This window comes from Mesoplodon bidens (assembly GCF_964165515.1).
Source record: "Mesoplodon bidens genome assembly, chromosome: 4".
Classification (NCBI taxonomy): domain Eukaryota; kingdom Metazoa; phylum Chordata; class Mammalia; order Artiodactyla; family Ziphiidae; genus Mesoplodon; species Mesoplodon bidens.
In genome coordinates this window covers 151,341,899-151,364,830 of record NC_138160.1, presented here as the reverse complement: position 1 = coordinate 151,364,830, position 22,932 = coordinate 151,341,899, and the positions used below count along the sequence as shown (strand labels likewise).

General features: G+C 60.4%; 1 protein-coding gene across 4 annotated transcripts; it reads left to right on the top strand.

Annotated features, from left to right (window-relative positions):
- Positions 1-1,509: 1,509 nt before the first annotated feature.
- Positions 1,510-22,023, top strand: DAZAP1 (DAZ associated protein 1). 4 transcript variants are annotated; one of them, XM_081233502.1, is made up of 12 exons: positions 1,510-1,703; positions 8,662-8,702; positions 9,180-9,346; positions 9,620-9,685; positions 11,127-11,234; positions 12,043-12,091; positions 15,033-15,115; positions 17,407-17,560; positions 18,493-18,522; positions 18,633-18,773; positions 19,575-19,751; positions 21,127-22,023. In XM_081233502.1, the coding sequence occupies exons 1-12, from the start codon at positions 1,675-1,677 to the stop codon at positions 21,297-21,299; spliced, it is 1,218 nt and encodes a 405-aa protein (XP_081089628.1). In that variant the 5' UTR covers positions 1,510-1,674; the 3' UTR covers positions 21,300-22,023. The 4 variants fall into 4 exon arrangements, with proteins under 4 accessions (XP_081089628.1, XP_081089627.1, XP_081089629.1 ...); XM_081233501.1 differs by having other exon boundaries at positions 11,124-11,234; XM_081233503.1 differs by lacking the exon at positions 1,510-1,703 and adding an exon at positions 8,264-8,286 and having other exon boundaries at positions 11,124-11,234.
- The last annotated feature ends 909 nt before the right edge of the window (positions 22,024-22,932 follow it).

Genomic DNA, 22,932 nt, shown 5'->3' with positions numbered 1-22,932 from the left:
CTTCCTTCATTTGACCACATCCTGTGCATGTCACTCACGCCCTTCGTGGTTATTTATCCTGTCACCAGTGGATGGACATGGGGGTTGCTTCCAATTTTCTGCTCTTCTAATAGTGCACTGTGAGCAGCCTAGGGCGTGTCTGTCTGAGCACTTGGGCCGTGCTCCCCCGCCCCTCCCCCAGTGGGGAGCCAGCCTCCCCCGCCCCCCTCAAGTGTTACTGGTTTCTTCTGACCAGAAAAACTTCACAGAGCCCCCAGGGGGAAGACAGAACACCTGCCCAATGCCACCTGAGGCCACTCCTTTCCCCTCTGCTGAGTCTCTGCTTCTCACCTGCGAATGGGGACTAATGAGTTACTCTCCTCTGGTGGGACTGATGATGCCAATGTGCTTTGCAAACTGTAAAGTGGCCAAAGTGAGGTGTATTTTAAATGTTTTATGTTATACTGTTTGCCTGTGACCTGGTTCCTTGATTCCTCACATTTGTTTCATTTTATGGTGAATCAGTTATATTGTCAGGCTACCAAGAGGCTGAGAAAGTGAGTGGAAAGTCACCACGCAGCACAAAGCGCCATCTGACAACACCATTCAGGTCAGCTTTTATTATGGTCCGTGTAGACCTGGGTTTCTCCACCTTCCGTGTTGACGTGTTGGGCAGATTATTCTTTGCTGGAGGGACTGTCCTGCCCATTGTAGGATATTTAGCAGCATCCCCAGCCTCCACCCACTAGATGCCAGTAGCACCCACCTCCAGTGGTGACAACCAAAACCGTATCTCCAGACATGGCTCATTGTCCCCCGAGGGGAGAAGGAGGCTGAATCACCGTGGGTGAAAACCACCGGTGTGGACAAATGCGGGCAGGACAATCCTTGGCACATGGCAGGGACTCAATGTGTTTTCATAATCATTGCATCTACAGCCAACTGTTGGATTTGATTCCAGTTCTTTCCTTGAGTAAGTGACCTTGGGCAGGTGAATGAGCCTCTCTGACCGTCGGTATCGTCTTCTGGGGGCAGCGGGAGCAGTCTAGGCTCAGGAGCCGAACGTGGCGCCGAAGCCTCCCGCGGCCCGGCGGGATGAGGGCGGGTCCTCTTCCCACGGCTGACCTCACGCGCGCCCCCGCCCCGCACTCGAGCCTGAACAAGGAAGCCGCAGCCGCGCCTGCGCCCCGCGGTGCCTAGCCCCGAGCGCCCGGCCGCGCACGCGCCCCGTGCCGCCGCGCACGCACGCACGCTCGCAGCACGCGCACGCACAGGGCTCGATCCACGCGCTCCCCTCCTCGGGGCGGGGCCGGCGCCGGCGCGCGGGACTCCACTTCCCAACGTGCCCCGCGGCGACGCTTGCAGTCGCCGAGGAGTTAGGCCGACGCGCGGCGGCCAAGCGGCGGCGGCGCGGGCCCCGCCGCACGCACGCACGCACACACACGGGCGCACCCCTGGCTCCGCCCCCGGAGGCCCCGTGCGGGAGCGCGCCCGGGCGTGCGCAGGGCGGCGGCGCGGGCGCGGGCGCGGGGGCGCGCGGTGACCGTTGGCGCTGAGGGGAGGAGGCAGCGCGGCCGCCGCCGTTGCGCAGATCCGGGCCGCGGCTGTGGGGAGGGCGCCGGGGCCAGTGACCTTCCGGAGGCGGGAGCGAGCCAGGGGGCCCGGACGCCGAGCGCCTTCGCCGCCGCCGCCGCCATGAACAACTCGGGCGCCGACGAGATCGGGTGAGGACGCGCCGGCCCGCGCCGCCGCCTCGGCCGGCCCCCGCCCAGACCCGCCCGGCCCGTCAAGGTCACGCCGCGGGGCCGTGCCGAGCCGGCGGCCGGGAGCCTGGGGGCGCGACGGGCCGGGGGCCCCTGGGGGGACCTGGGGGTCCGGACGCCCCGCCGCCTCGTGGCCGGGGACCCCGAGCGGGAACCGGGGGTCCGGGGAGTTCTGTGGGTCCGGGCGCCTCGTCGCCTCGTGGCCAGGGACCCCGAACCTCAACCGGGGGATCCGGGGAGTCCTGGGGGTCCGGGTGTCCCACCGCCTCGTGGTCGGGGACCCCGAACCTCCATCGGGGGTTCCGGGGAGTCCTGGAGGTCCGGGCGCCCCGCCGCTTCCTGACCAGGAACCCCGAGCCTCAACTAGGGGTTCCTGCTGTTTCCTGCCTGGGGGAGACCCCGCCGCCGAACCGGAGTTTACCGCAGGGAGACTCTCGATCGGGAACCCGGGGTGGGGGGGGTCCGGGGCACCCTGTCTGCCCCCACGCCTGGATTTCTCGCTGGGCGGGGGGGGGTGCGGAACCGTCCCTGTGCTCGTGCTTTTCCTCGGGGATCTCGAACAGGAACCTGTGGGGTCCAGGGAGCCCCCAGCCCGTGCACGAACTTGGCGGGTCAGCGCACGTGGCGGCCCGGTCGTGGGGGGGGTTCCAGTTCTGCCGCCGCCCAGCTTCTCCCACCCGGGACTCAGCGAGTGCCCACTCCACCATCTACTCTCTTCCCAAGTGTAGTTTCGCAAACCGAAGGCCCGAGGGCCAAGGTCATGGGGGGCCGTCCCCGGTCTGCAAGCAGCGCACCCCGCAGTGTCCACCATCTCAGCGCCTCCGCGCCACCTGATGGGGTGTCTGCAACTGTTGTTTTTATGTTGCTGGAGCCCCTTCCTGCTCAGCCCCCACCTAACCCCCATGGGCGGGTTTAAGATAAAGAGAAAGAGAAACTTGGGCGGTGGACAGACAGGCTTGCTCCTGAGGTCTTTCTCCTTGGTGCAACTATTGGTGAGAGAAGGTTTGTTATAGCTAAGTTTCCCTTTTAATTATAGTCTTGCCTAATGCTAAACGAGCTGGAGAGGAGAGTGATCCCAGAGGAGCTAGGAAATCCCATTCTGCCCTAGTCTAGGGGTTTGGTCTAGTTTTCTTTGCAGAGACTGGTTTCTACAGCATCAGCGTAATTTTACAGTTAAGTTCTTTTTGCGGAGATGGCAAAACAGCCTGGGCTGGGTTTCCGTGGCCTTGTGTACATTTCTCCGTGCGCTTAGCTTTGAACAGATGTGGTGTTTACAAAACGCTTGATTTGGTGAGTAAGTCATTGTTGGCTGCTGGGTGGCTGGCCTCACTGAGCCCCCGCCAGGTTCCAGCAGCACGTTACACCGTAGGACATAAAGTGTGTTTTGTGGGCTCCCCCTTCCAGAACCCCACAGCGTTTAGAGGACCAGAAAGAAGGCGTGTAGCTCCTAGCCTGCTTTGTTTAGGAAAGACGTACAGGCACTGGAAGCCTGAGCTGTGTGTCGGGTAAGTGAAAAGTTGCAGCGCTTCCGCTGGGAAACTAGGATGTGGGTAGAAAGAAAGTTGCGGCGAAAGGGGCAGGACCTAAGGGAGCGGCAGCAGGTCTTCCACAGCCACATGGGCCTCTTTTCCTGACAGCCAAGCCTTCCGCGGCCAAGAGGCTGACTTCTTTAGGCCTGGGCTGCCTTTCCTCTCACCTGGGAAGGCAGGGAGCTTCCAGATCCAAGAGGCCTGCCCCTCGGTGTGCCCTCGAGGAGACGGCCAGACAGGGGTCCCTGGTGGTTCACCCCTACAGCTTGTACCAACCCCTGGGAGAGGGTGGAGCCAGGATCCAAGGCTGGGTCTGGAGGGTCCCACCCTCTGCACCGCAGACCCACGCCAGACCCATAGGCAGCTTGGGGAGGCCGCAGAGCAAGTAGCAGAACCAGGATCGGGATCAGGGACCTGCCTGGCTGCGTTCCCCTCGCCACCCTGGTGAATGCACCCAGGTTACCCGAGTTCTAAAGTTGTAGATGTCAGGTGTTCCAGAAACTTTATTGCTTTGCCCCAAAACATTGGTCAGTTTCTGTTTTCTGTGGGAGCCTTGTTTCCGTTTGCTGTGGGAAGTCCGGGTCCACCTTGACTTCCTTCATCTGTGTGGCTGTTCTAGTTCAGTCCTTGTGACCCCATCTGGCTCCCTGGTGATGGGCCCTCTTGGAGTTTCCCGTGGGCCCGTGGGACCACTTGGGGTGGTCACCGGGTGGGAGCGCGCGTCAGGCTCAGACGAGGCGGTGGGAGCGCGCGTCAGGCTCAGACGAGGCGGTAGCCATGTTACGGGGATGTGACAGTCCCACTGATCGCTGCCGACACCCACCCTCCCCGCAGGCCCCTCCTTCGCTGTGACGTCTGGTCAGTCCCTCCCGAGCGGCTCCCAGGCCAGAGGGGCGGATCCACTGTCTGCACGGTACCTGCGTCCTCAGGAAGTGGGTGGATGCCTGGGGTGCCGCCCCATCGGGGATCTGCACTTTTGAGTTTGAGCCTTTGAAGGCAAAGCTTCCCCGCGTCTGGACTGTACAGGGGCTGGCGAGGCCACTGCTTTTAGTTCATGTTTTTGTCATCTTGGTTGTCACAGTGGCCCAAGTGGAGCCGGGGCGGGTCTTGAGGGCAGAGGCCCAATAGGAGCAGCAGGTGTCACGTGTGGCCTCGTGGAGCCGGGTGCCACGGGCAGATGTCCTCCCTCCTGGGCCGCCTGGTGGGCCAGGCGCTCACCTTGCTGAGGGCTGGGGAGCGGTCAGGGTTGTGCCCCGGTCTCCTCCGTGGCCTTGGAGAGTCCCCCTTAAAGAGGGGTCCCCGGACTGAGGTTCTGGGGGCTGACGTGTCATGGAGCCGGAGAGGAGTTTGGGGGGTGGTTTATCTGGCAGATGTGGTTCTGCTGGTGTTCCCCTGGGCTGGTGAGACAGGGACCCTTGGATGTGACTGAGGGGAGGGGAGGGTCCCAGGGCGAGGAGGGACCTGGGGGAGGGGAGGGAAAGCAGCACTGGGTCTCTGGAGAGAGACGTGGGCACGGCTGCTCAGGACAGAAACGCGGGAGGTGGATGATGGGGGGGGGCACATGAAGGCTCAGGTGACTTAGCACCGGAGGGGTCCTGGGGCGGAGCCTGTGGGTCCCTCATGGGCGCGGCTCTTTCTGGAATGGTTACTTGCGGAGGCTTTGAACGCAGAGAGCCTTCCGTTGAGCTCTGGCTGGCCCCGTGGGTGTAGACCGGGAGTCCGCAGGGCCGAGCTTCCTGAGGCCTGTGGGCGTGAGCGCCCTATGGGGGGCCGCTGTGTGGTGGGGGAAGAGGTGTCTCCTGCCCTGTAGGTGTGGGAGTGGAGGGCCTTTTCTCTGGGGCTTCTCTCTTGCATTTTGGAGCTGTCTTGGGCTCTGCAGGGTGTGGAACAGCATCCCTGGCCCCCACCCCCTCTATGCCAGAAGCCACAGATGTCCCCAGACGTGGTCCAGTGTCCCCTGGGGGCAGGATTGTCCAGATGAGACCCCTGTTTGGGAGCATTTGCTCTTTGAGGCCTGGTTCCCAGTGTGTCCATGCCGCTCGCTCCCGTGGGTTAGGACGTGTGTCCCAGGGCTCTTTGGACGCCTGTACAGTTGGCTGTGATGCTGGGGGCTGCTCCACTTGACTCCCTTCTGGTTCTGGCCGTTGCAGTGGGCTCAGCACCTGAACCTGGTGGCTTGCTGCCCTCTGTGCGGGGCCCCTCCTCAGAACCCCTGCCCTGGGCTGTGCTGAACCTCTGTAGCTTCAGCTCTGACCCCTCCCTTGGCAGAGCACACCGAGGCTTAGAAGGGTAAGGGGACTCGGCCAAGGTCACTCCCAGGGTGGCCAGGCTAGAATTGGGGGCACCCCTGCAGGTGAGCGCGGCTGTGTTTCGGCGGAGGTTGCTATCTGGGGGGCTCCGGCCGGCGGGGGTCGGTGGGCTGTGGTGTCTTTAGGGAGCTGGCGCGCCTCCGACGTGCTCAGCGAAGGTCGGCCCAGGCTTTCCATGTGTTGTGCGGCCCCATAGTTTGTGAGAGGTCATCTCACCGGCTGGCGGAGGGAAGCCCGGCCGGCGGGGTGAGACCCCTGTCCCGACCACTGTCTTTTGGGTGTCCAGTCTGTCACAGCAGAAGGGCTGGAAGTGGGGTGGCTCCCTGGCTGCAGAAAGGCGTGAATGCAGGCTCTCGAGGAGAGGGCCGCCTGCCGGACCGTGTGAGGGGTCCTGGCCTTGGCCCCCTGCCCTCCTGGGCGCGGCCTGTGGTGCCTGCCGTGGGCAGCCTGGGCCGGGGAAGCCACCGGAGCCTGACTTTCTGGTGTACATACTACACAGTTGCCCTAAAGTACCCAGAGCAAGAACAGGGGAGTCATCCAGAGCATGTTTCCATTCAGCAGCCAGAAGAGGGTGAGTGTTTCCCGGACCCCAGCACCCGGTCACTTGTGCCGAACCCCTTCCTGGAGGAAGGCAGCGACCCCATCCTGGCAGTCGGGGGGCAGGCCCCGGGAGCCAGCGCTGACTGCAGACCTCCTCTCGGGTATCCAGAGATGGAGGGGTGTGACAGAGCCAGGACGTCCCCTGGGGCGGGGCGGGGTCTGTGGGAGGGCCCCCCAGTTTCCAGCTTCAGCTGAGTGATGACTCTGGCACCCTTCAGAGCAGGGAAGGGCTGGAGAGAGGCTGCCACGCAGAGTCAGCTGACCCTTCATCTGCTGAGTCGTGTGTAAGCGCCCAGAAAGGCCTGAGGTCATCTGGTGCCAAGCAAGTCTGTCTGGGCCACCCCCCGACGGCGGCAGGGTGGGCAGAGCCCGGCACCCTGTGCAGGTGTGTTGGCTGCGATACCAGCGATGGCGCCAAGTCTGCCTAGAGCCCCTGAGTCCTTGCCACCGCGGGTCAGCGAGGTCTCCCTGGGCCTTCCGGAACCTTCCATCTACAGACAGGGAGCAGGAGGAAAGGAAATATATGAAGCACTCAGCACAGCGCTGGCATGGGGTCTCCGGTCACATAGAGCTCTCTCCTGTGCCAGCTGTGCTTCTGGCATCTTCTCATGGGTGAGCAGCTTTTGCCTCCTAGTTTCTCCTCACGCCGGCCCCGCTGCGTGCTTTCCGTGCCACGTTCCAGCCCTGTGCGCCTCTGGACGCTCCTGTGTGTCCTGTTTTCCAAGAACAGAAACATTTTCTAAATACAGCACAGTGATAAAATCAGGAAACACATATCAACACCATATCATCATCTAATCCACAGGGCAGATTCCGGTTTTGTCAATTTGCACAGGTGATGGCCTTTCTCTCTCTTTTCCCCTTAACGTCTGATTTTGAAATTTAAACGAGGGCTGGAACCTGGACTGGTCAGACCAGTTCCTTCCTCCTCAGCGGCATGGGGGTTGGGTTGCTTGGAGGGACTGGCTGACAACCTTCCTGTTCTGATCACATGCAGGCTAAACAGAGGTGGGTATTCCTCTAAGTGAGTTGGCGTTTGTCTCAGGTTTTTTGAGAATGCTCCAGGTCCTTTGTTTCTTCAAGCTGCTTTTCCACAGCAAACCCGTTTGTGCTTGTGCCCAAGGCCTGGGTACAGAGGCGGTCCATTGCAGGCCTCAGGGCCCTTCGGTCATGCCTGCCTGGGTGCCAGGCCCTGGGGCACAGCTGCGGGCTCTGCTCCCTCCTCTCTGGGAGGCAGGAGGAGCCTGGCCTGATCTCGCAGGGGTGCGTAGGGGACAGGACAGGAAGGTCACAAGGGCCAGGTGTGAGCTGGCCTCCCCATCCAGAAACGCGCTCTGTGTGGGGGGACGCTCTGTGTTGAGGATGGCAGGGGCCACCTGTCTGGGGCGGGGAAATTGTTTCTTCCACACTGAGTTTCTCTCCCCCAGGCAGAAAGCCGCAGTGGGAGGGACCCCTGAGTGCGGGCCACTGCCCTGCAAGGGTCTGTTCTTGCATCCCGGCTGCCGGTTCTCGGGCGCTCGGGGGCTCAGCGCGCTCAGCCTCGGGGGGCCGTTTTGTCTTCAAGCCAAGCAAGGTGGGGTTGGCTGTGGATGGGGACAGTGCCTGGGTGCCGTTCCGAGGGTGACAGTGTCATTCCTTTCCGCGGGGCAGCAGGCGGGATGGAGAGCCCCGTGCCCTGCCTACCCTATCACACCTGCCCCGGATCGGGTTGGGAGCCTGCAGCACAGGGCACCTCTCCGTTCACTTAGGCCCAGCCAGCCTGAGAGTGGCAGGCAGTGGAAGGCTCCTGGGTTCTGGACCCGCCCCGGGACTATGTGGACACTAGGCAGGGAGGCCACCGGAAGTTTTCCTCTCAAACATTCTAGGGCACCTGTCCGAAAGGACAGCCCGGGCCACCCTGCCATGTCTGAGCTCCAGGGACCTCCCCAGTGATTTGTGGGTCCTTACTTGTGACCACGTGCCGCATATCCCAGCTTTGTCCTAAAGCCCTCATCCCCGCTGTCGTCCGAGTTTGTTGCGTGGCATCTCAGCTCTGGACTTGGAAACCTTTGGTGTTTGCTGAGCAGTTGGGAAGCTGCCCCGTGATCCTGCTCCCAAACTGGCACGGTAGGGGGTGCCGTCGGTCTCTCTTTTCTTACTGTGGTTGAGGTTAGCGTGTACATGCGACTTGGGACATTCTAACTCTCACTCCCTCCCTGTGGGCAGATCTTGGAGGCCTCTTTCATGCCTTTGACTGATGAGGCTGGGCCATGGCTGTGCCCCGGGTTACCGCCTTAGGGTAGGCCAGATGGTCAGCACCTTGGGCAGAACCCTCTTTTTTTGCGGGGGGCGCTGTGCCATGCAGCCTGCAGGATCTTAGTTCCCCGACTAGGGCTTGAACCCAGGCCACGGCAGTGAGCGCCGAGTCCTAACCGCTGGATCACCGGGGAGTTCCCAGGGCAGAACCCTCTTGACCCTGAATGTTTTCTCGTTGCATTGCAGGAAGCTCTTTGTGGGCGGTCTTGACTGGAGCACCACCCAAGGTAGGTGCGAATGGACCTCGGTCTTTGGATTGTGTGAATTGTCTTTAATTCCTGACTTATTTATTGTCTTGGTTTCTGGGAAGGGGCACTTGATCAGGAGTTGATGGGGGCAGAGATGAATGATCGTGGGCTTTGGAACTTGATCTCGTCCTGATGCTTCATGGTCATGGTCACAGTCGGGGAGGGTGGCCGGCTCTGACGGCAGAGGCTGTTGGCGTGTGGAGGTGGAGCCAGGAGGGCTAGGGATCCGCTGGCTCTGCCTACTTAGCTGTGGCCTTTCTTCTTCCCGCGGAGATGGGGTGCACCTTCCCTTCCCTGGCGCCCCGTCCTTCACCCTCTCCGCTGCCCCCATGTCAGTGGATCAGCCAGTTTAAAGGTTCCTAGTTGCACACTTTACAGGTCAGGCTGACGGGCTGGGAGCGTGTGACCTGCCTAATGCCCTGCTGTGCATGTGCGTGTGTCCCGATCTCTGAGCAGAGACGCTGCGCAGCTACTTTTCCCAGTATGGAGAGGTTGTGGACTGCGTGATCATGAAAGACAAGACAACGAACCAGTCTCGAGGCTTTGGGTTCGTCAAATTCAAAGACCCAAACTGCGTGGGCACAGTGCTGGCCAGCAGACCACACACCCTCGATGGCCGAAATGTGAGTGCCGGTCCCCGAATAAAGCTTTCCGTCTTGTTGTGTGTGGCTCCTGGGCATGCCTCTGTGCCCGAGCTGTGGTGTGTGTGTGTCAAGGACTGCTTTCCTGTGGGGTTGGTTTGAAGGGGTTAAGGCTCCGAGCTTAGACCTGGCGCTGGGCCAGGATGCGGCCCGGGCCACCTGATGGGCCCTGTGCCCCTGGCCCTGCTGCTCACACCTTCTCTCTGGGGGAAACAAGCCTCCTGTTCACCACTGCTCCTTTGAAACTTCCAACAGATCGACCCAAAGCCATGTACGCCTCGGGGGATGCAGCCGGAGAGGACGCGGCCGAAGGAAGGCTGGGTAAGGGCTGGGGCCTCCTGCTGGGTGTCCCGCAGCCGCTGATGCGAGGGGAGCCGTGTCTCTGACCTGGGTCCTTGTTCACTCAGACTGAGCAACAGGAGGGCTTCCGGCATGAGGTTGAGCAGCTGAGAACGGCTTGGGTCAATTCAGTGTTGGAAGTATTTTATCTTGTAGCCGAGAAGTTTCTTAATAGGCTACCTTGCGAACGACAGCTCACAGCCATCTGTCGTTAGGAACCTTCCGTTGTATCCGTGCCGACTGCTCCTGGCCGACCCCCCACCACCACCGCTCAGCGCTCTGCTGACTGCTTCCGTCCAGGGAGGAGGCCTGCTGAGTTCAGAACCCACCTTGGGACTCTGTGAGCCGCGTGTGGCCCCCGGTGCCAGGCCAGCCGTCACCTAGAGTACCCTGTCCTCGAGGAAAGCCCTGCTGGACGGGCTGGCCTGGGGGCTGTGTGGGGCTGGGGCCCGGGCACCTGCATTTCCTTCAGGGGCTCAGACCAAGGGCGTATTTTTCCCGCTTTCTGTTAGGAAATAACAAATACAGAAAAAGAGTGGTACAGTGAACACCTAAATAAAACACTGCCCAGATTCATCAGTGGTCAGCATCAGTGATCTACACAGCCGTCCCTCGGTAGGATCTGCGGGGACTGCTTCCAGGACCCCCGAGGTGACCAGAATCCACAGACGCTCAAGTCACTTACGTAAAATGGCCTGTAACCTACGCACGTTCTCCTGTGCACTTTAAACCATCTCTGGATGACTCACGATACCTGATATAGTGTAAATAGTTGGCTGGCGTGCGGCAAATTCAAGTTTTGCTTTGTGGAATTTTTTTTTCCGAATATTTTTGATCCACGGTTGGTCGAATCCAAGGACGCAGAACCTGTGGCTGCGGAGGCCGGCCGTGTGTGTACCCCCCTCTGCGCCTGCCCCTGCCGCTGGCACCCTGCCCCCACGCCCAAAAGTGCAGCCTCTGCGTCCCCAGCTGCTGGTGTCTGGGGGGTGGGAGGAGGTGGCAGCGCAGGGTGTCCACAGAGAGCGGGGTCCGGGCCAGAAGGCGAAAGAGGTGGCAACTGAGCCTCAGTTACCAGAACTTTCCACCATCCGTGCGTCACCAGCTTACACACTGCTCCTGGAAGCGAGCCTGGTCTGCCAGTTTGGTTTGTGCAGGCCACCCTGGTACTCGTTCTCCTCCCCTAAAGCCCTGGGTTCCACACCGCAGAGCTGGCAGGCGCCGTGGGTGGGCGCGCTTGGGGCGCCCCAGCCTCTGTCGGTGGGTGGACGCGTTCGTTCGTACAGCGGCCGTTGTGGTTTTCTGGACTCACTGGGCTCCTGGAGTGTCTGGTCTGACCTTCAGAGGCCACACCGTGCACAACAGCGGGGAGTGTTAGGAAGTTTCCGCACGTGAACTAACCATCTTCTCCTCCTTGAAACAGCAGAAAGGACCCAGAAGTGATAACAGTAAATCAAATAAGATATTTGTCGGTGGAATTCCTCACAATTGTGGTGAGACAGAGCTCAGGGAATACTTCAAGAAATTCGGAGTGGTGAGTTCTCCCCGCGCCAGCAGCAGGTCGGCCAGGGCGGGAGTGGCACAGCCCTGTGTCCTGGGGAGGCTGAGCCTGGCACAAAGCAGACCAAAGCCCCATCCATTCCCTGCGTGGCTAGTTATCATCCCAGGAGAGGACTTACTGTAAATGGGGCAGACTGACCTCCTGGAAGGCCCTCGGGTTGGTTGTAGCCACCGTGGTGTCAGGACGAAGGGGCTGGGCTTGGGTGAGGCTTCTGCCTCCTCCCCTAGGATGGGGGGCAGGTGGGTTTGTTTTCTGGAAGAGGCTAAAAAACTTTGGGGAGCTGAGTTCTAGCGGGGCAGACAGGACACAGGCAGGGCTTAGGGGGCCAGTGGGCGGGGAGGCTGTCCCCTCATCCAAAACAGAGACACGAAGTCCCCGCAGGCTTCCGCTGGCCACGCATGCCCCGGCTGCAGCGTGCTTGCCTGGTGGTGCCTGTGTGTGCCCAGGGCCTGGCAGGAACTTGTGCGGAGCGGACGAGGAGGGGAGCGTGGTGGCCCAGCCAGGCCGGGGACTCTGATCCCGGGTGGGAGGTCCTGGCTCTCGTCTCCCCACTGGAGCGTGGGGCCTGGGCCCCTGGTGACCAGCCACCCACCCTGCCCCGTGAGCACCCCTCGGCCTGCTCTTGGCCCCGTGGGTCTCAGAACCCAGGAAGCCGGCCTTTTGCCTCAGGACTTCCTGCACTCGACAGCCAGTCCCAGGCAGCGGGGGCCGGGAGTGTTATAGGCAGATGTGCCCATGCCACCTGCAGACCTGGGCCCTCAGATGCCCATCTCCCTTCCAGGTCACAGAAGTGGTCATGATCTACGATGCGGAAAAGCAGAGGCCTCGAGGTAAAAGAGATGGAGTTTGTCCCTGGCCTTCCCCTCAGATGGCAAACTATCTCACAATTAGGTGGTGGTTGTAGCGAGCCTTGCCTCAGGAGAGGGTGGTTTGGAGACTGAAGTCCCTTCCCACGCAGCCCCAGCCTGTCTGCTTCCCAAGGGCAGGCGGTACAACCTTTTTTTTTTTTTTTTTTTTTTTTAGCTCGTTCTTTTGAAGTTTTTACAACTTGGCATGAATTTCAACATGGTTTCTGTTTTTAAGGGTGTCCTGAAAGATTAGTCTTTCTTTTAAATTGTGAACTTCCTCAATTACAACCATCTCCTGTTTTAAGTTCACTCCGGCGAAGTCAGGAGTCTCATTTCATGTCGTCAGGCTAGGTCTGCCCCAGCTCGGCTTGAACATGGAGTTCCCTTGATCCATCCCATGCTTTTTTCTTTTTTTCTTGTTCTTTTTCCCCTAAGTCGGCGGGGCGGGTGGGAGGAGGGCAAGGAGCCGCCCCAGCGTGCCTGCACCAGCCTCCCCCAGCCGCCACCTGCACGTCCACTGTGGTTTGCGGGGCTGGGGCACTGGGCGCCCAATTTCCGTGCCCTTTGTTTTTCTTTCTTTTCTTTCCTTTTTTTTTTTTTTCCCCACCCTGGCTGCTGCTATTTGTCCCTGCCTCTGTGTTTTGGTTCCTGAACCGCTTTTGGACCGGCCTTGTGAGCTAGCCCCTGCCCAGCCCCTCGAGGCATCCAAGCGTGGCCGGCGCCGCCCGCAGCATGCGCCCGCCATGCTGGAGAATAGTTTGCCATTTGAACCTCATTCTCCTCTTCCTCCATGATTAAGTAACGTATTCTCACTTCATGTCGATTAAGCTGTTAAGTCTTAGTTTTAATTTTAATGTAGACGTACATGCTTAGTGATATACTTAAGTGTTTCATAGTAAAGTACAGTAATGTTAAGTAAGTTGTTTTTCCTTTTCTCTCTGTGAATTGTTTGTGATTAACGATATCTCTTTAGATTTCTCTTCTCCAGGTGCTAAATTATATCACACAGGTACAGGCCAGTCCCGCAGTCAGAGGAGGGAGCGGGCTTTGCTCCAGTGGGGTGTAAACGAAGTTTCAGTGTGTTTCTGTTCCGCTTCCTCAGCGGTGATGTCGCCTCTTGACAGACAGACGCGTCCCTAGAAGCCCCGCCCCGGGGCTCCTTCCCCACGACTCACCGCCTCTTGCACTCTAAGGACCGCGAGCCCTGTGGCTTCAGACACTCCTGCACTTGGAGAAAACGTTCACTTTTTCACATGCCGTTCATCACCCATGTTGTGTTCCACCATTTGCCTCCGATCTTGGGACGCCTCGGGACGCGGGGGTCCCGAGGCTGCTCTTAGACAACCCGTGGGCCGCCTGTGGGGCGCCAGGCGGCTTGGGCGGGGTCTGGGCAGGAGGGGCTGCGGGAGAGCACTCGGGGGCTCACCCCTTGGCCCCGTTCCCGTGTGGCTCCTGCCATCCTCCTCCGCCATAGGACTTGGCGAGTCCCTGCGCGGCCCCCAGTGCTAGGCGGGTGGAGGGCGGGAGCTGTGCCAGAGCCAGCAGTTGGTCAGCGGGCGGCCCGAGAGCTCGTCCCTACTTTCTCTCCTTCCTGAGTCTTCTCCGAAGCCTCCCTCCCTCCCTCCCTCCCTCCCTGTCCCTCGGTGTATCTGAGGCTCCCCGTCCCCGCCCCGGGGCTCAGTCCCCACACACCCCAGCCGCTGCCTTTGCTCCCTCACACCCTCCCGCGTGCCCGCCGCTGCGGCCCGTCTCCTCCGGTCTGTTCACGGTTCCTCCCCACGCTGTGCGCAGGTTCTGTGTGCGTGTGTGTCACGCTCAGGCACATGCGTGTGCAGAGAGGACGGGCCTCCCTGCGAGGCTGCCACCCGCTGTTCTGAGCTGCCTTCCCTCCTCCATCCTTCTCCCACCACAATTTTGCCAGGACTCTTTCCACGCGGTCCGCACGACTGTGCTCCTGCATCCTTCTTTGCTCAGCTTGAGAGGCCTGGAGGCAGCTGCTCCTTCCTGGGCACTCCCTCCCCTGCCGCTGGCCCCACCTCCCTCCCCATGCATCCACCTCCCGTGGTGCTCCGTGCCCCTCCCCACAAACCCATCTTCCTCCCCTTCTGGGCCCTGGCCCTTCCCCTGGCCTGTCCTTTGTTGTTCGGGGTCTTCCGGCAGCTGGCTGCCGTGGGGGGTCTGTAGTGCTCAGCGCAGATGGGCCCTGGGGAGCCAGAGCAGCAGCCTGAGGGCTGGACACTCCACGCTAGCCAGGCGGCCGCGCTCACCAGACCAGCAAACTTCGTTTATACTGCACTCTCTTGTGTTTGGGAAACGCTAAATTGTTTTTCCCTTTGAAATTGTCCTTTTGATGACATGGTGCCTCTTGCTCTTGCTGCCGACAGCAGTGTTTGACCTGCTGGAACCCACTGTGGCCTGTATCTCTGTGTATTTATTTATGCAGCTACGTATAGATAGACACCTGTATACATAAGTACGTTACCTTGGCAGAACTCCTCGGGCTTACCCAACAGCGTTGGGCAAGCTTGGCGAGGCTCTAACTGGTAGAGACGTACCTCTGTTAAGGCGCTAGAACAATGTACGGCTGCTGTCAGCACTAGCTGCAAAGCGACTGCCAGCCGAGGGGGAGGACCCTGGGTTTCAGAAAAGCAGAAGCGCACCCACTACACACTCGGGGCTGCCCCCAGCCGGGCCCTCACTGCCCTGCTGTCCGGGCCGCTGCTAAGATGCGCCCCGGTGGTTTCAAGGTCATCTCTGTGGAGGAAGCGGCGTGTGGGCTGAGACGTGCTCATGCCCCACAGCCTTGCACACTTGCTTCGCTGAAACCCTCAGTCGATCCCTCGGCCCGTCCCTAATACTGTTCATCATCCTGTTTTGTGTCACAACACCCTGCTACCTTGATTCACTCTTCGTCGTTGGCTAGGTTTTGGATTTATTACTTTCGAGGACGAACAATCAGTGGACCAGGCTGTCAACATGCATTTTCACGACATCATGGGCAAAAAAGTGTGTAGTTGTAGTTTTATTTTACCTTAAGACCAAACTAAGTCTTAGGCAACCTAGGGATTTCACTGGAGAGGAAATCCCTTGACAGGAGGAGGGCCGGGCTAGTCATCCCGGGACCCCCACCTGGGGGTCGGACCCGGTTCTGGGAGCCCCTGGGGGGCGGCCGGTGGGGCGGGCAGGCTGGCGTCCAGTGAAGTCACGGGTTGCCTCAGGCTTGGTTTCAGTGACCACTCCTTCAGATGTGTGTCCCCTTCCCTCCCCTCCCGTCCCACGCCGGCCCGTAAAGTGCTGGGCCGTGAACCTTTGAGAACAGGTTCCGTGTAAAACTGAAGGCAACGTAAACATCCTGAAGGATTGGTTTTCCAATTGGGTCACTTACTGTGAACTCGGTGCCGGCCACACGCTCCTGATAGTTCTTAACTCCATGCAGTCAAGTGACCTCTGGTTGTTTCATCTTCATACTGTGTTGCTGCCACGGAGGGAGCCTCTCGGGAGGTGGCCCGACCCCTCATTGTCCGGCCCTGAGCTTGCTGAGAACTTGGCTCTCACCTGAGTAGCTGGTGGGGGGCTGTGCAGCCGGCCAGGCTGCCGCCCCTCCCAGGCCCTCGGCTTGTCCTCGTCCCCTCGGCGAGCCCAACCCTTCTGCCAGAGCCCTGCGTCGGCTGAGACGTGAAGGGGATCTGGCCCCAGGGGTACCCCCCCCGCCCCCTCGCTTTACAGATGGGCGGCTGACTCAGTTCCACCCGAACCTGACTGTGCAGGAGACACAGTCATGCTCTCAGTTTGAGACGTTCATTGATGCTCCTAGTTTAAGGTTAGCTTGCAGATTCCAAGGGTGTGCGCTGTTATGAACACACATTCAGAGGAGCCCGTGTCCCATGTTTTAAGGTCCTGTGGCGTTTACAACTGGGGAGAAGTGAGGTCCTCCTTCAGGGACAGAGAGGCCCTCTTAGTGCACGGATCTGCTCCCAGGGGCAGAGTCCAGCTCCGGCCGGGTCTCGAAGGGCTGGGGCCCACTTGTAATTAAAAGCTAAGGGCAGAATAGGAACACTAAAAGAATATGTATACTTTTTAAGCCACAGGGCTGCTTTGCTTTGTAAGCAGGAACCAAATTCCCTTAAGGAAAGCGTGCAGACTCATTAACTTGAGTTCTTTGAAATGGGTCCTCTGGTCCTGCTTTCGCACCGCCCTGAGCTACTGGGGATTTTGTTCCTGTCCATGGAGCATCCTCGGGGCATCGGAAGGTGGGGTCTTTGTGCCTCTGTCCCCCGCCTGTCTGTTCTCTCCCAGGAACGCCTTTAGGCAGAATTGATGGGATTCTGAATACAGGATGCTTGGCGCACCAGGCTGTGAGGCCCCAAGGACGACTCCAAGTGAATTCATTGTCTCTCTCCCCTGGCTAAAATTTATCCTACAAACAAGAATAACTGGGGATTCTAGAATGCTAACGCAGCCCTGGAATCGGGGGTCTTTGTTGTCAGTCGGCCCACATTGGAAAGGCTGTGTAGGCGGGGCTAGGCCTGGTGGGATGGGTACCTCGGTCCCCTTGTCCCACCCTCCACGTGCTGTGGCTCCTGGCACGTCCAAAAGCGGAAGGGTCCTAGGCTGCTGACCTAACACAGTATGAAGATTGCTTACTGATTCAAATGTCCATTTTATTGCATGTTTGTTTACTTTTTTTGTTAGATGTAATGTAAGATTCTCTTATCACATCCATTCCCTCTGACATTATTTTGAGTTAATTGAGATTCTTTAAGCGTTAGCCTGGGGAAGGTAAGTCTTTATCTTCCATTAGACATTTTAAATAAAAAACCTAAGTAAACCAACTGTGTTTCTCAGGTATGAGCTGAAGGGTGCAGGCAGGGCGGGGGCTTTGGAGAGGGCCTGCACGGCCGGCCGGGGAGGCCAAGAGGAGGGCCGTGATGGTTGGCCCGAGCCTGGCCTGCGTGACCCTGGGTTGACACTGCCCCTTAACTTGACTGAAAGGCCCCTGTTACGCACAGAACTCTCTGCGGACTCTTGGCCCTCAGCCCTGCTCTGCAGTGGGTGGGGCTTCATGTGTCTTACAGTTGGATCTGTTGTACCTGAGAAACATTTTTTAGACAAAAGAATTTTAAAAAAACTTTTTAAAGAAAAAAAGTTACTGGCCTAAATAAGGTTTATAGTTAAGTATTTAGTTTTAAGTCGTAATAAGATGCTAAGTGTAGTCGTAAGTTATCTGAGGGTGTGTCTGAAGGGAAGGGGGTATGAGACTCTCAGCGTCTCCCTAAACCAGAGCTCAATTTGTCTAGGTGGAAGTTAAACGGGCCGAGCCACGGGACAGCAAAAGCCAAGCACCGGGCCAGCCGGGGGCCAGCCAGTGGGGCAGCCGGGTCGTGCCCAGTGCCGCCAATGGCTGGGCAGGTCAGCCCCCACCCACATGGCAGCAGGGGTATGGCCCGCAAGGTAAGGCTGGCGCCCCTCCCGAGGGGCCCATCCACAGCTGGGACGCGCCCACTGGCACACATGCGCGCCGTGGGGGCCAGAACCTGCGCCAGGGCCCCTCCCTGTCCAGGGCTGGGTGGGTCTGTCCCGTCTGCCGCCCGCGGGCAATGGGAGTGCTGGGCTGGTGCCTCCGGTGGAGGTCGGAGGTGTGTCCCCAAGGGCAGGTTCCATGAGGCCAGAGTGGGAGATGGACGTGGCCTGACTGTCGCGCGAGCTCTGGTCGGAGGTTTTAGGGAGAGTGGGGTTTCCACCCAGCGGGGGAGAAGCATGGAGTCCTGCCTCTTGAGCCCTTTGGGTCTATTCTAGCTCCCCGGGCTGCGGGCCCTCCGTGTGGGGCTGGCAGAGCTTTTACGGGCAGCTTGCGGGGGAGGCTTGGGGTGGCCAGGGGCCCTGAGCCAGGGTCCAGGAGCCTCCATTCCCTTTAGAAACCCAGAGAAGGAACACTGTCCAGGGAAGGGCACCGGGCACCCCCAAGCTCATAGACTCGTTTCTGCATGGCTCCAGGCTTTATTCCTGGTCTCTCCAGGGCTGGCTTTTAGAATGGTTTTTATTGCAAAACAAGCCACGGCTGTAGGGAACCATCTAGTGAGACCAGATGCCCTCACACCCACAAGCAGGGCAAGAAGCAGCGCTTGGCCGGAGGCCGCCCTAGCTTCCTGCCTCCCAGCCTGAGTCCCACATATGCCACTGAGTCCCTGCTCTGGGGGCATCCCCGCCCTCCTGACCGAGGGGCTGCTTGGAAGAGCTGGGGCCATGCGACCCAAGGAAGGCTCCCCTCTGACGCCTCCCCTGCACCCGTGATGCGTCAGGACACCAGGTCCCGTAGGGGGGGTGGTCCCCAGTCCACGCCATGGCGCTGACGCAGCACCCACCCCTCTCTGTTTTCCCCGCAGGGATGTGGGTGCCAGCAGGACAGGCGATTGGTGAGTCCCTGTTGGGAGGAGATGGAGAGAACAGGGTGTGAAACTGGCGGGTGGGGCTGGGGGCTTCTGCCCGCCCTCAGCCTGCCCTCAGCCTGCTTGCTGTGTTCCAGGTGGCTACGGACCGCCCCCCGCGGGAAGAGGAGCCCCCCCGCCGCCCCCGCCCTTCACCTCTTACATCGTGTCCACCCCTCCTGGAGGGTTCCCCCCTCCCCAGGGCTTCCCCCAGGGCTATGGCGCGCCCCCGCAGTTCAGTAAGTAGCCGTGGGCCCTATTGGGGGGTGCCGGGGGCCTGGGAGTTTTCGGGCACAGAGACCCCCCCTCCCCCCCCTCTTGCTCACCTTAATCACTCGGGACCTGCTCTCCGTACTTCACTTGAGGGGGCTTGATTCCCTTGCTCTGTGCTCAGCTGTAATTGAAGAGGCATCAGATGGTCAGCGCCCCTGGAGGGCTGGCACGGGCCTTCCGTCCCCCAGCACCGTGCATAGAGGGGGTGCGGCCACACGTGGTGACCATGTGTCTATTGGGAAAGAGAAGTGCCTCACCTGATCCTGTAGGGCCGACAGGCAGCCACTTCAGTGTGTTGTTCGGCTGGCGGGAAGTGTCTTCCGCCTTCCTTCCCTCGTGGTCCTTGGGGCGGCGTGCTCAGCGGCCCCCTGTGGCCAGGGACCCAGGACTGGGCAGTGCAGCCCTGTAGCCCAGACCAGGCAGGGCCTGCGGGCCACCTGATGACCGGCGTGCCCTTATAGGAGGGGCGCCTGCTCCTGGCCCAGCCCCCGGCCAGTTTCATTTCTGACAAGAAAGAGCGGGGCGCCCTTCATGGACGGCTCACGACTTCCCGCTTTCCCAAGGCCACCCGGGCAGCGGACCCGCCCCGCTAGGCATGTGCTGCCAGGCTAGCGGCTGGTCGGGCTCTGCCCGGCGGGGGTTGTTTCCTTGGCTGTGGGCCCGGCCTGTGGGCGTCCTCGAGGCCTGGCTGCTGGGGTGGAGGTGGTCTGGGTGGCTCCCCGAGGGCGAACACTGCGTCTGTGTCTGTCTTTCCTGTCTGCCTGCAGGTTTTGGCTACGGGCCTCCACCTCCCCCACCGGATCAGTTCGCCCCCCCGGGGGTCCCCCCGCCACCGGCCACGCCGGGGGCTGCACCTCTGGCCTTCCCGCCGCCTCCGTCTCAGGCCGCCCCGGACATGAGCAAACCACCGTCGGCGCAGCCCGACTTCCCGTACAGCCAGTACGGTGAGTGCCTCGCTCCCCGCATCCACGCGCGGTGGGGAGAGCTCGAGAGACCCAGGCTCGAGCGGGCCTGAAGCAGGCGCTTGGTTTCTGGGGTCTCGGCCAGGGTGCTGGCGCGGAGGAGCATCCGCGGCTGGCAGACGTCCGGGACCTGTGCCTGGGGGCGCCCCGGCGGGCCCTGCCGCCTTGGGTGTCTGGGTTTATAGGGCACAGGGCGGGTGTGAGGGCCGTGCGATGTCAGCATTGTGTGTTCCCAAGGGTGCTTGCCAGGTAGATGCTGGAAGCCCAGGGTCCGCACCCATCAGAGGAGCTCCTTTGGGGACAGGGTGGGCCTGGGGCTCTGCTGGCGCTGAGCAGACGCCCCCAGCACTCCTACATCGCACGCTCTTGTTCCCCTGGGGGCTTTGCCCGGCCGCGGTTCCTGAGCATGTGGGTTCTCGTCTCACCCGGAGCAGGACGTGGTGGCGGTGGCGGGTGTGGGGTCGCCGGCCCCCAGTGGGGGTGTGCGAGCGACAGCGCGTGTGCCCCTCCCCACCCCTGCTCCTCTGCCGAGGCCGCCTGGGGCAGTCAGCCTGGTCTCGTCTCTTGCCAGGCCTGGGTACCTCTTCTCCAGAGCCGCCAGGCTTCGGCCCTCACTTTGTTTACACTCTTATGGTCAGGCTGAGCAGTGATGTGGCCTAGGTAGGTGGCGCCTCCTCCTCCACGGTCCCCACTGCCTGCGCCCGGGCCACGATGTCGCCTCCTCTGCCATCCTGGGCGGGGGTGGACTCGGCGGTGCCCTCGGGGACGGGCCCTTGCCAGGGCGAGGATCTTGGCCGGCCACCTCCCCGCTGGCCCCGTGCTCTCCTTCCACGGGGCAGCACGGTGGGCGTCTGGGCCCCTGGACGGCCCCCTCTGCTGCTCATGGTGCGGGGCTGCTCCTGCTTGGAGGAGGGGCTGCCCGACCTGGACGGGCTGTGCAGGCAGCACCATCAGGGCCAAGCTCTGTACCTGTACCCCAGGCTGGCCTGTCACATTTCCTCCCATCCTGAAATCTGTGCTGAGTCCACCCTGTGTTCCACCCGAGGACAAACTTTCTAGAAGCCTGTGGTCCACCAAGGCAGGCCAGATAATCTGTGTCTCCAGGATCAAGGGCCTCTCCAGCCGTGAGGGCAGGGCAGTGAGTGGGGAAACGGGCTGAGAGCAGACGGGACAGACGAGGGGTCCGAGGGGTCTTGGAGCTGCTTTTCTTTCTGTGCAAGACAGCTGCCCAGGGTCCTGCCGAGGCTCCCAGGTGGGCCCTCACCCTCCGGGTCCACGCCTTGCCCCGCGCAGGGCCCTGGCTGTGGGTGCCAGTGGGAGCGGAAGTGGTCCCAACTCACTGAGCCCTTCCCTGCAGGTTACGGACAGGACTTGGCGGGCTTCGGACAGGGCTTCTCAGACCCCAGCCAGCAGCCCCCCTCCTACGGGGGCCCCTCGGTGCCCGGCTCGGGGGGTCCCCCTGCCGGCGGAAGTGGCTTTGGACGCGGTCAGAACCACAACGTACAAGGATTCCACCCCTACCGACGCTAGCCGCAGCACCTTGAGGATGTCAGGCGGCTGAGGCCAGGATTCAAACTTGTGAACTCGTGACAATCACAAACTTGGGGAAAATACCAACTGGAGCGTGGGGGGCTTCTGGCGGTGGCTGTGGGCATCTGGACCGAAGTTTTTAAACGTATTCTTTCTCTAACCCATCAGCTCAATAAAAAAGTCACTGGTTCAACAACAGGGTTAAAAAAATTCTTCAGCTTTAATTCAAAAAACTTCAGGTTTCTTTTTCTTCCTTTTTTTTGAAATTATTTTCCTGAGCCTTTATTTTACCGTATATTGTAAACTTTTATGTTAAAGAAAAAAATATACATTTACAAATTGTGAGATTTTTAAGAGAAATTTTCTACAATGTATACTCGCTTATTTTTTAATTTAAAACAGGGTTTCTGTCGGCACTGGTGGAGGTGAGGGGCGTTTTTAGTCCCTCACTCCTGGCTTTGAGGGTTGGGACTCGTTGGTCCAGAAACTCTGGGAGCTTAAAGAAGAAATCTACTGAGTGTGTTTTGTTTTTTGTTTATTCTTTGCTTTTGTCGACTGGCGTGCCTGACCATGTCTGCAGGTGCGCCGTGGGGCCGCGCTCGCCTGCGTCCGCCCTGGCGTCAAGTACCAGGAGGCCGGGCCAGCCCATCTCCCGCGCTTGGGGCTTCAGGGCGTCCCCGCTGACCGGTTTGAATAAAGAAAGTGCGTTTGGATTAGAAACCCACGCTGTGTCCGTTATTCCCTCTGCTTGGAGGAGCCCCTTTCCGTGTGGGGAGCCCGGGCCCTCCTTGGCAGGTCTGGGGCTTTGGGGGATCTGGTCTTGGGGGGGTGCCTGGTCAGAGCTGCAGATGCACTGTGAGGGACCCTGGGTCCCAGGGTTCAGAGGCCACTTGCCGGGCTCCAAGGAAGAGAGGTCTGCACACAGGTGGGTGGGGCTGGCCAGGCTTCCCCCGCCCTTACGGGAGTGACACCTGGACTGTGGCCTCGGGCAGGCCGCTCATCTTTCCACGAAGTTGGCCGTGGACATTGGTGGGGGGGCTGTCGACATCCCCAGTTCAGGGACAGTGGGGTGCAGCTCAGGGAGCTGAAGGTCGTCATGGTGGGCACTTGGTGGGGCCCAGCTGTTGTTCACAGGGCCCGAGAGGCAGGGCCAGGCCTGGGCAGTGGAGCAGCTTGAGTCCCAGCAAAGGAGGATCCCAGAGAAGCAGAGGGAACCTGGGGGCCAGGGAGGCGGGGTGGGACGAGTTCCCACCTGCGGAGTCCCCTCTGCCACGTGAAGTGGTGGGGCCGTTCCTGTCGTAAAAACGACAAGATTTCAGAACATAAATCCTGGATAGCTCCAGTGTGCCAGGCTTGAAAATGCGGTGAACTAGATAGCCGGTGAGCCCCAGCCCAGTGCACTTAGCGGGGGAAGGGACGCTTGGCTCAGCCCAGAAAGCCAGTGAAACGGGCATCTTCTCCCCCAGACCCAAGATGACCCTCCAAGACTGCACCCCTCCTCCACCCATCCCTCCGGTTCACAGAAGCAGCAGGGTCAGGCAGAGCGGGGGGCCTCATGCCCACACCCTCCAGTCCCCACTGCATGTCGTCGCATTGTTAAAAGTTAGCTCCTTACATCAGCAAGATGAATTCT

Excerpts from the sequence above, each read along its gene's own strand:
- DAZAP1 (XM_081233501.1), top strand. The coding sequence starts at position 1,675 with ATGAACAACTCGGGCGCCGACGAGATCGG. Across the intron at positions 1,704-8,661 it reads TCGGGCGCCGACGAGATCGG|GAAGCTCTTTGTGGGCGGTC; the intron begins GTGAGGACGCGC and ends GTTGCATTGCAG. Across the intron at positions 11,235-12,042 it reads ACTTCAAGAAATTCGGAGTG|GTCACAGAAGTGGTCATGAT; the intron begins GTGAGTTCTCCC and ends TCTCCCTTCCAG.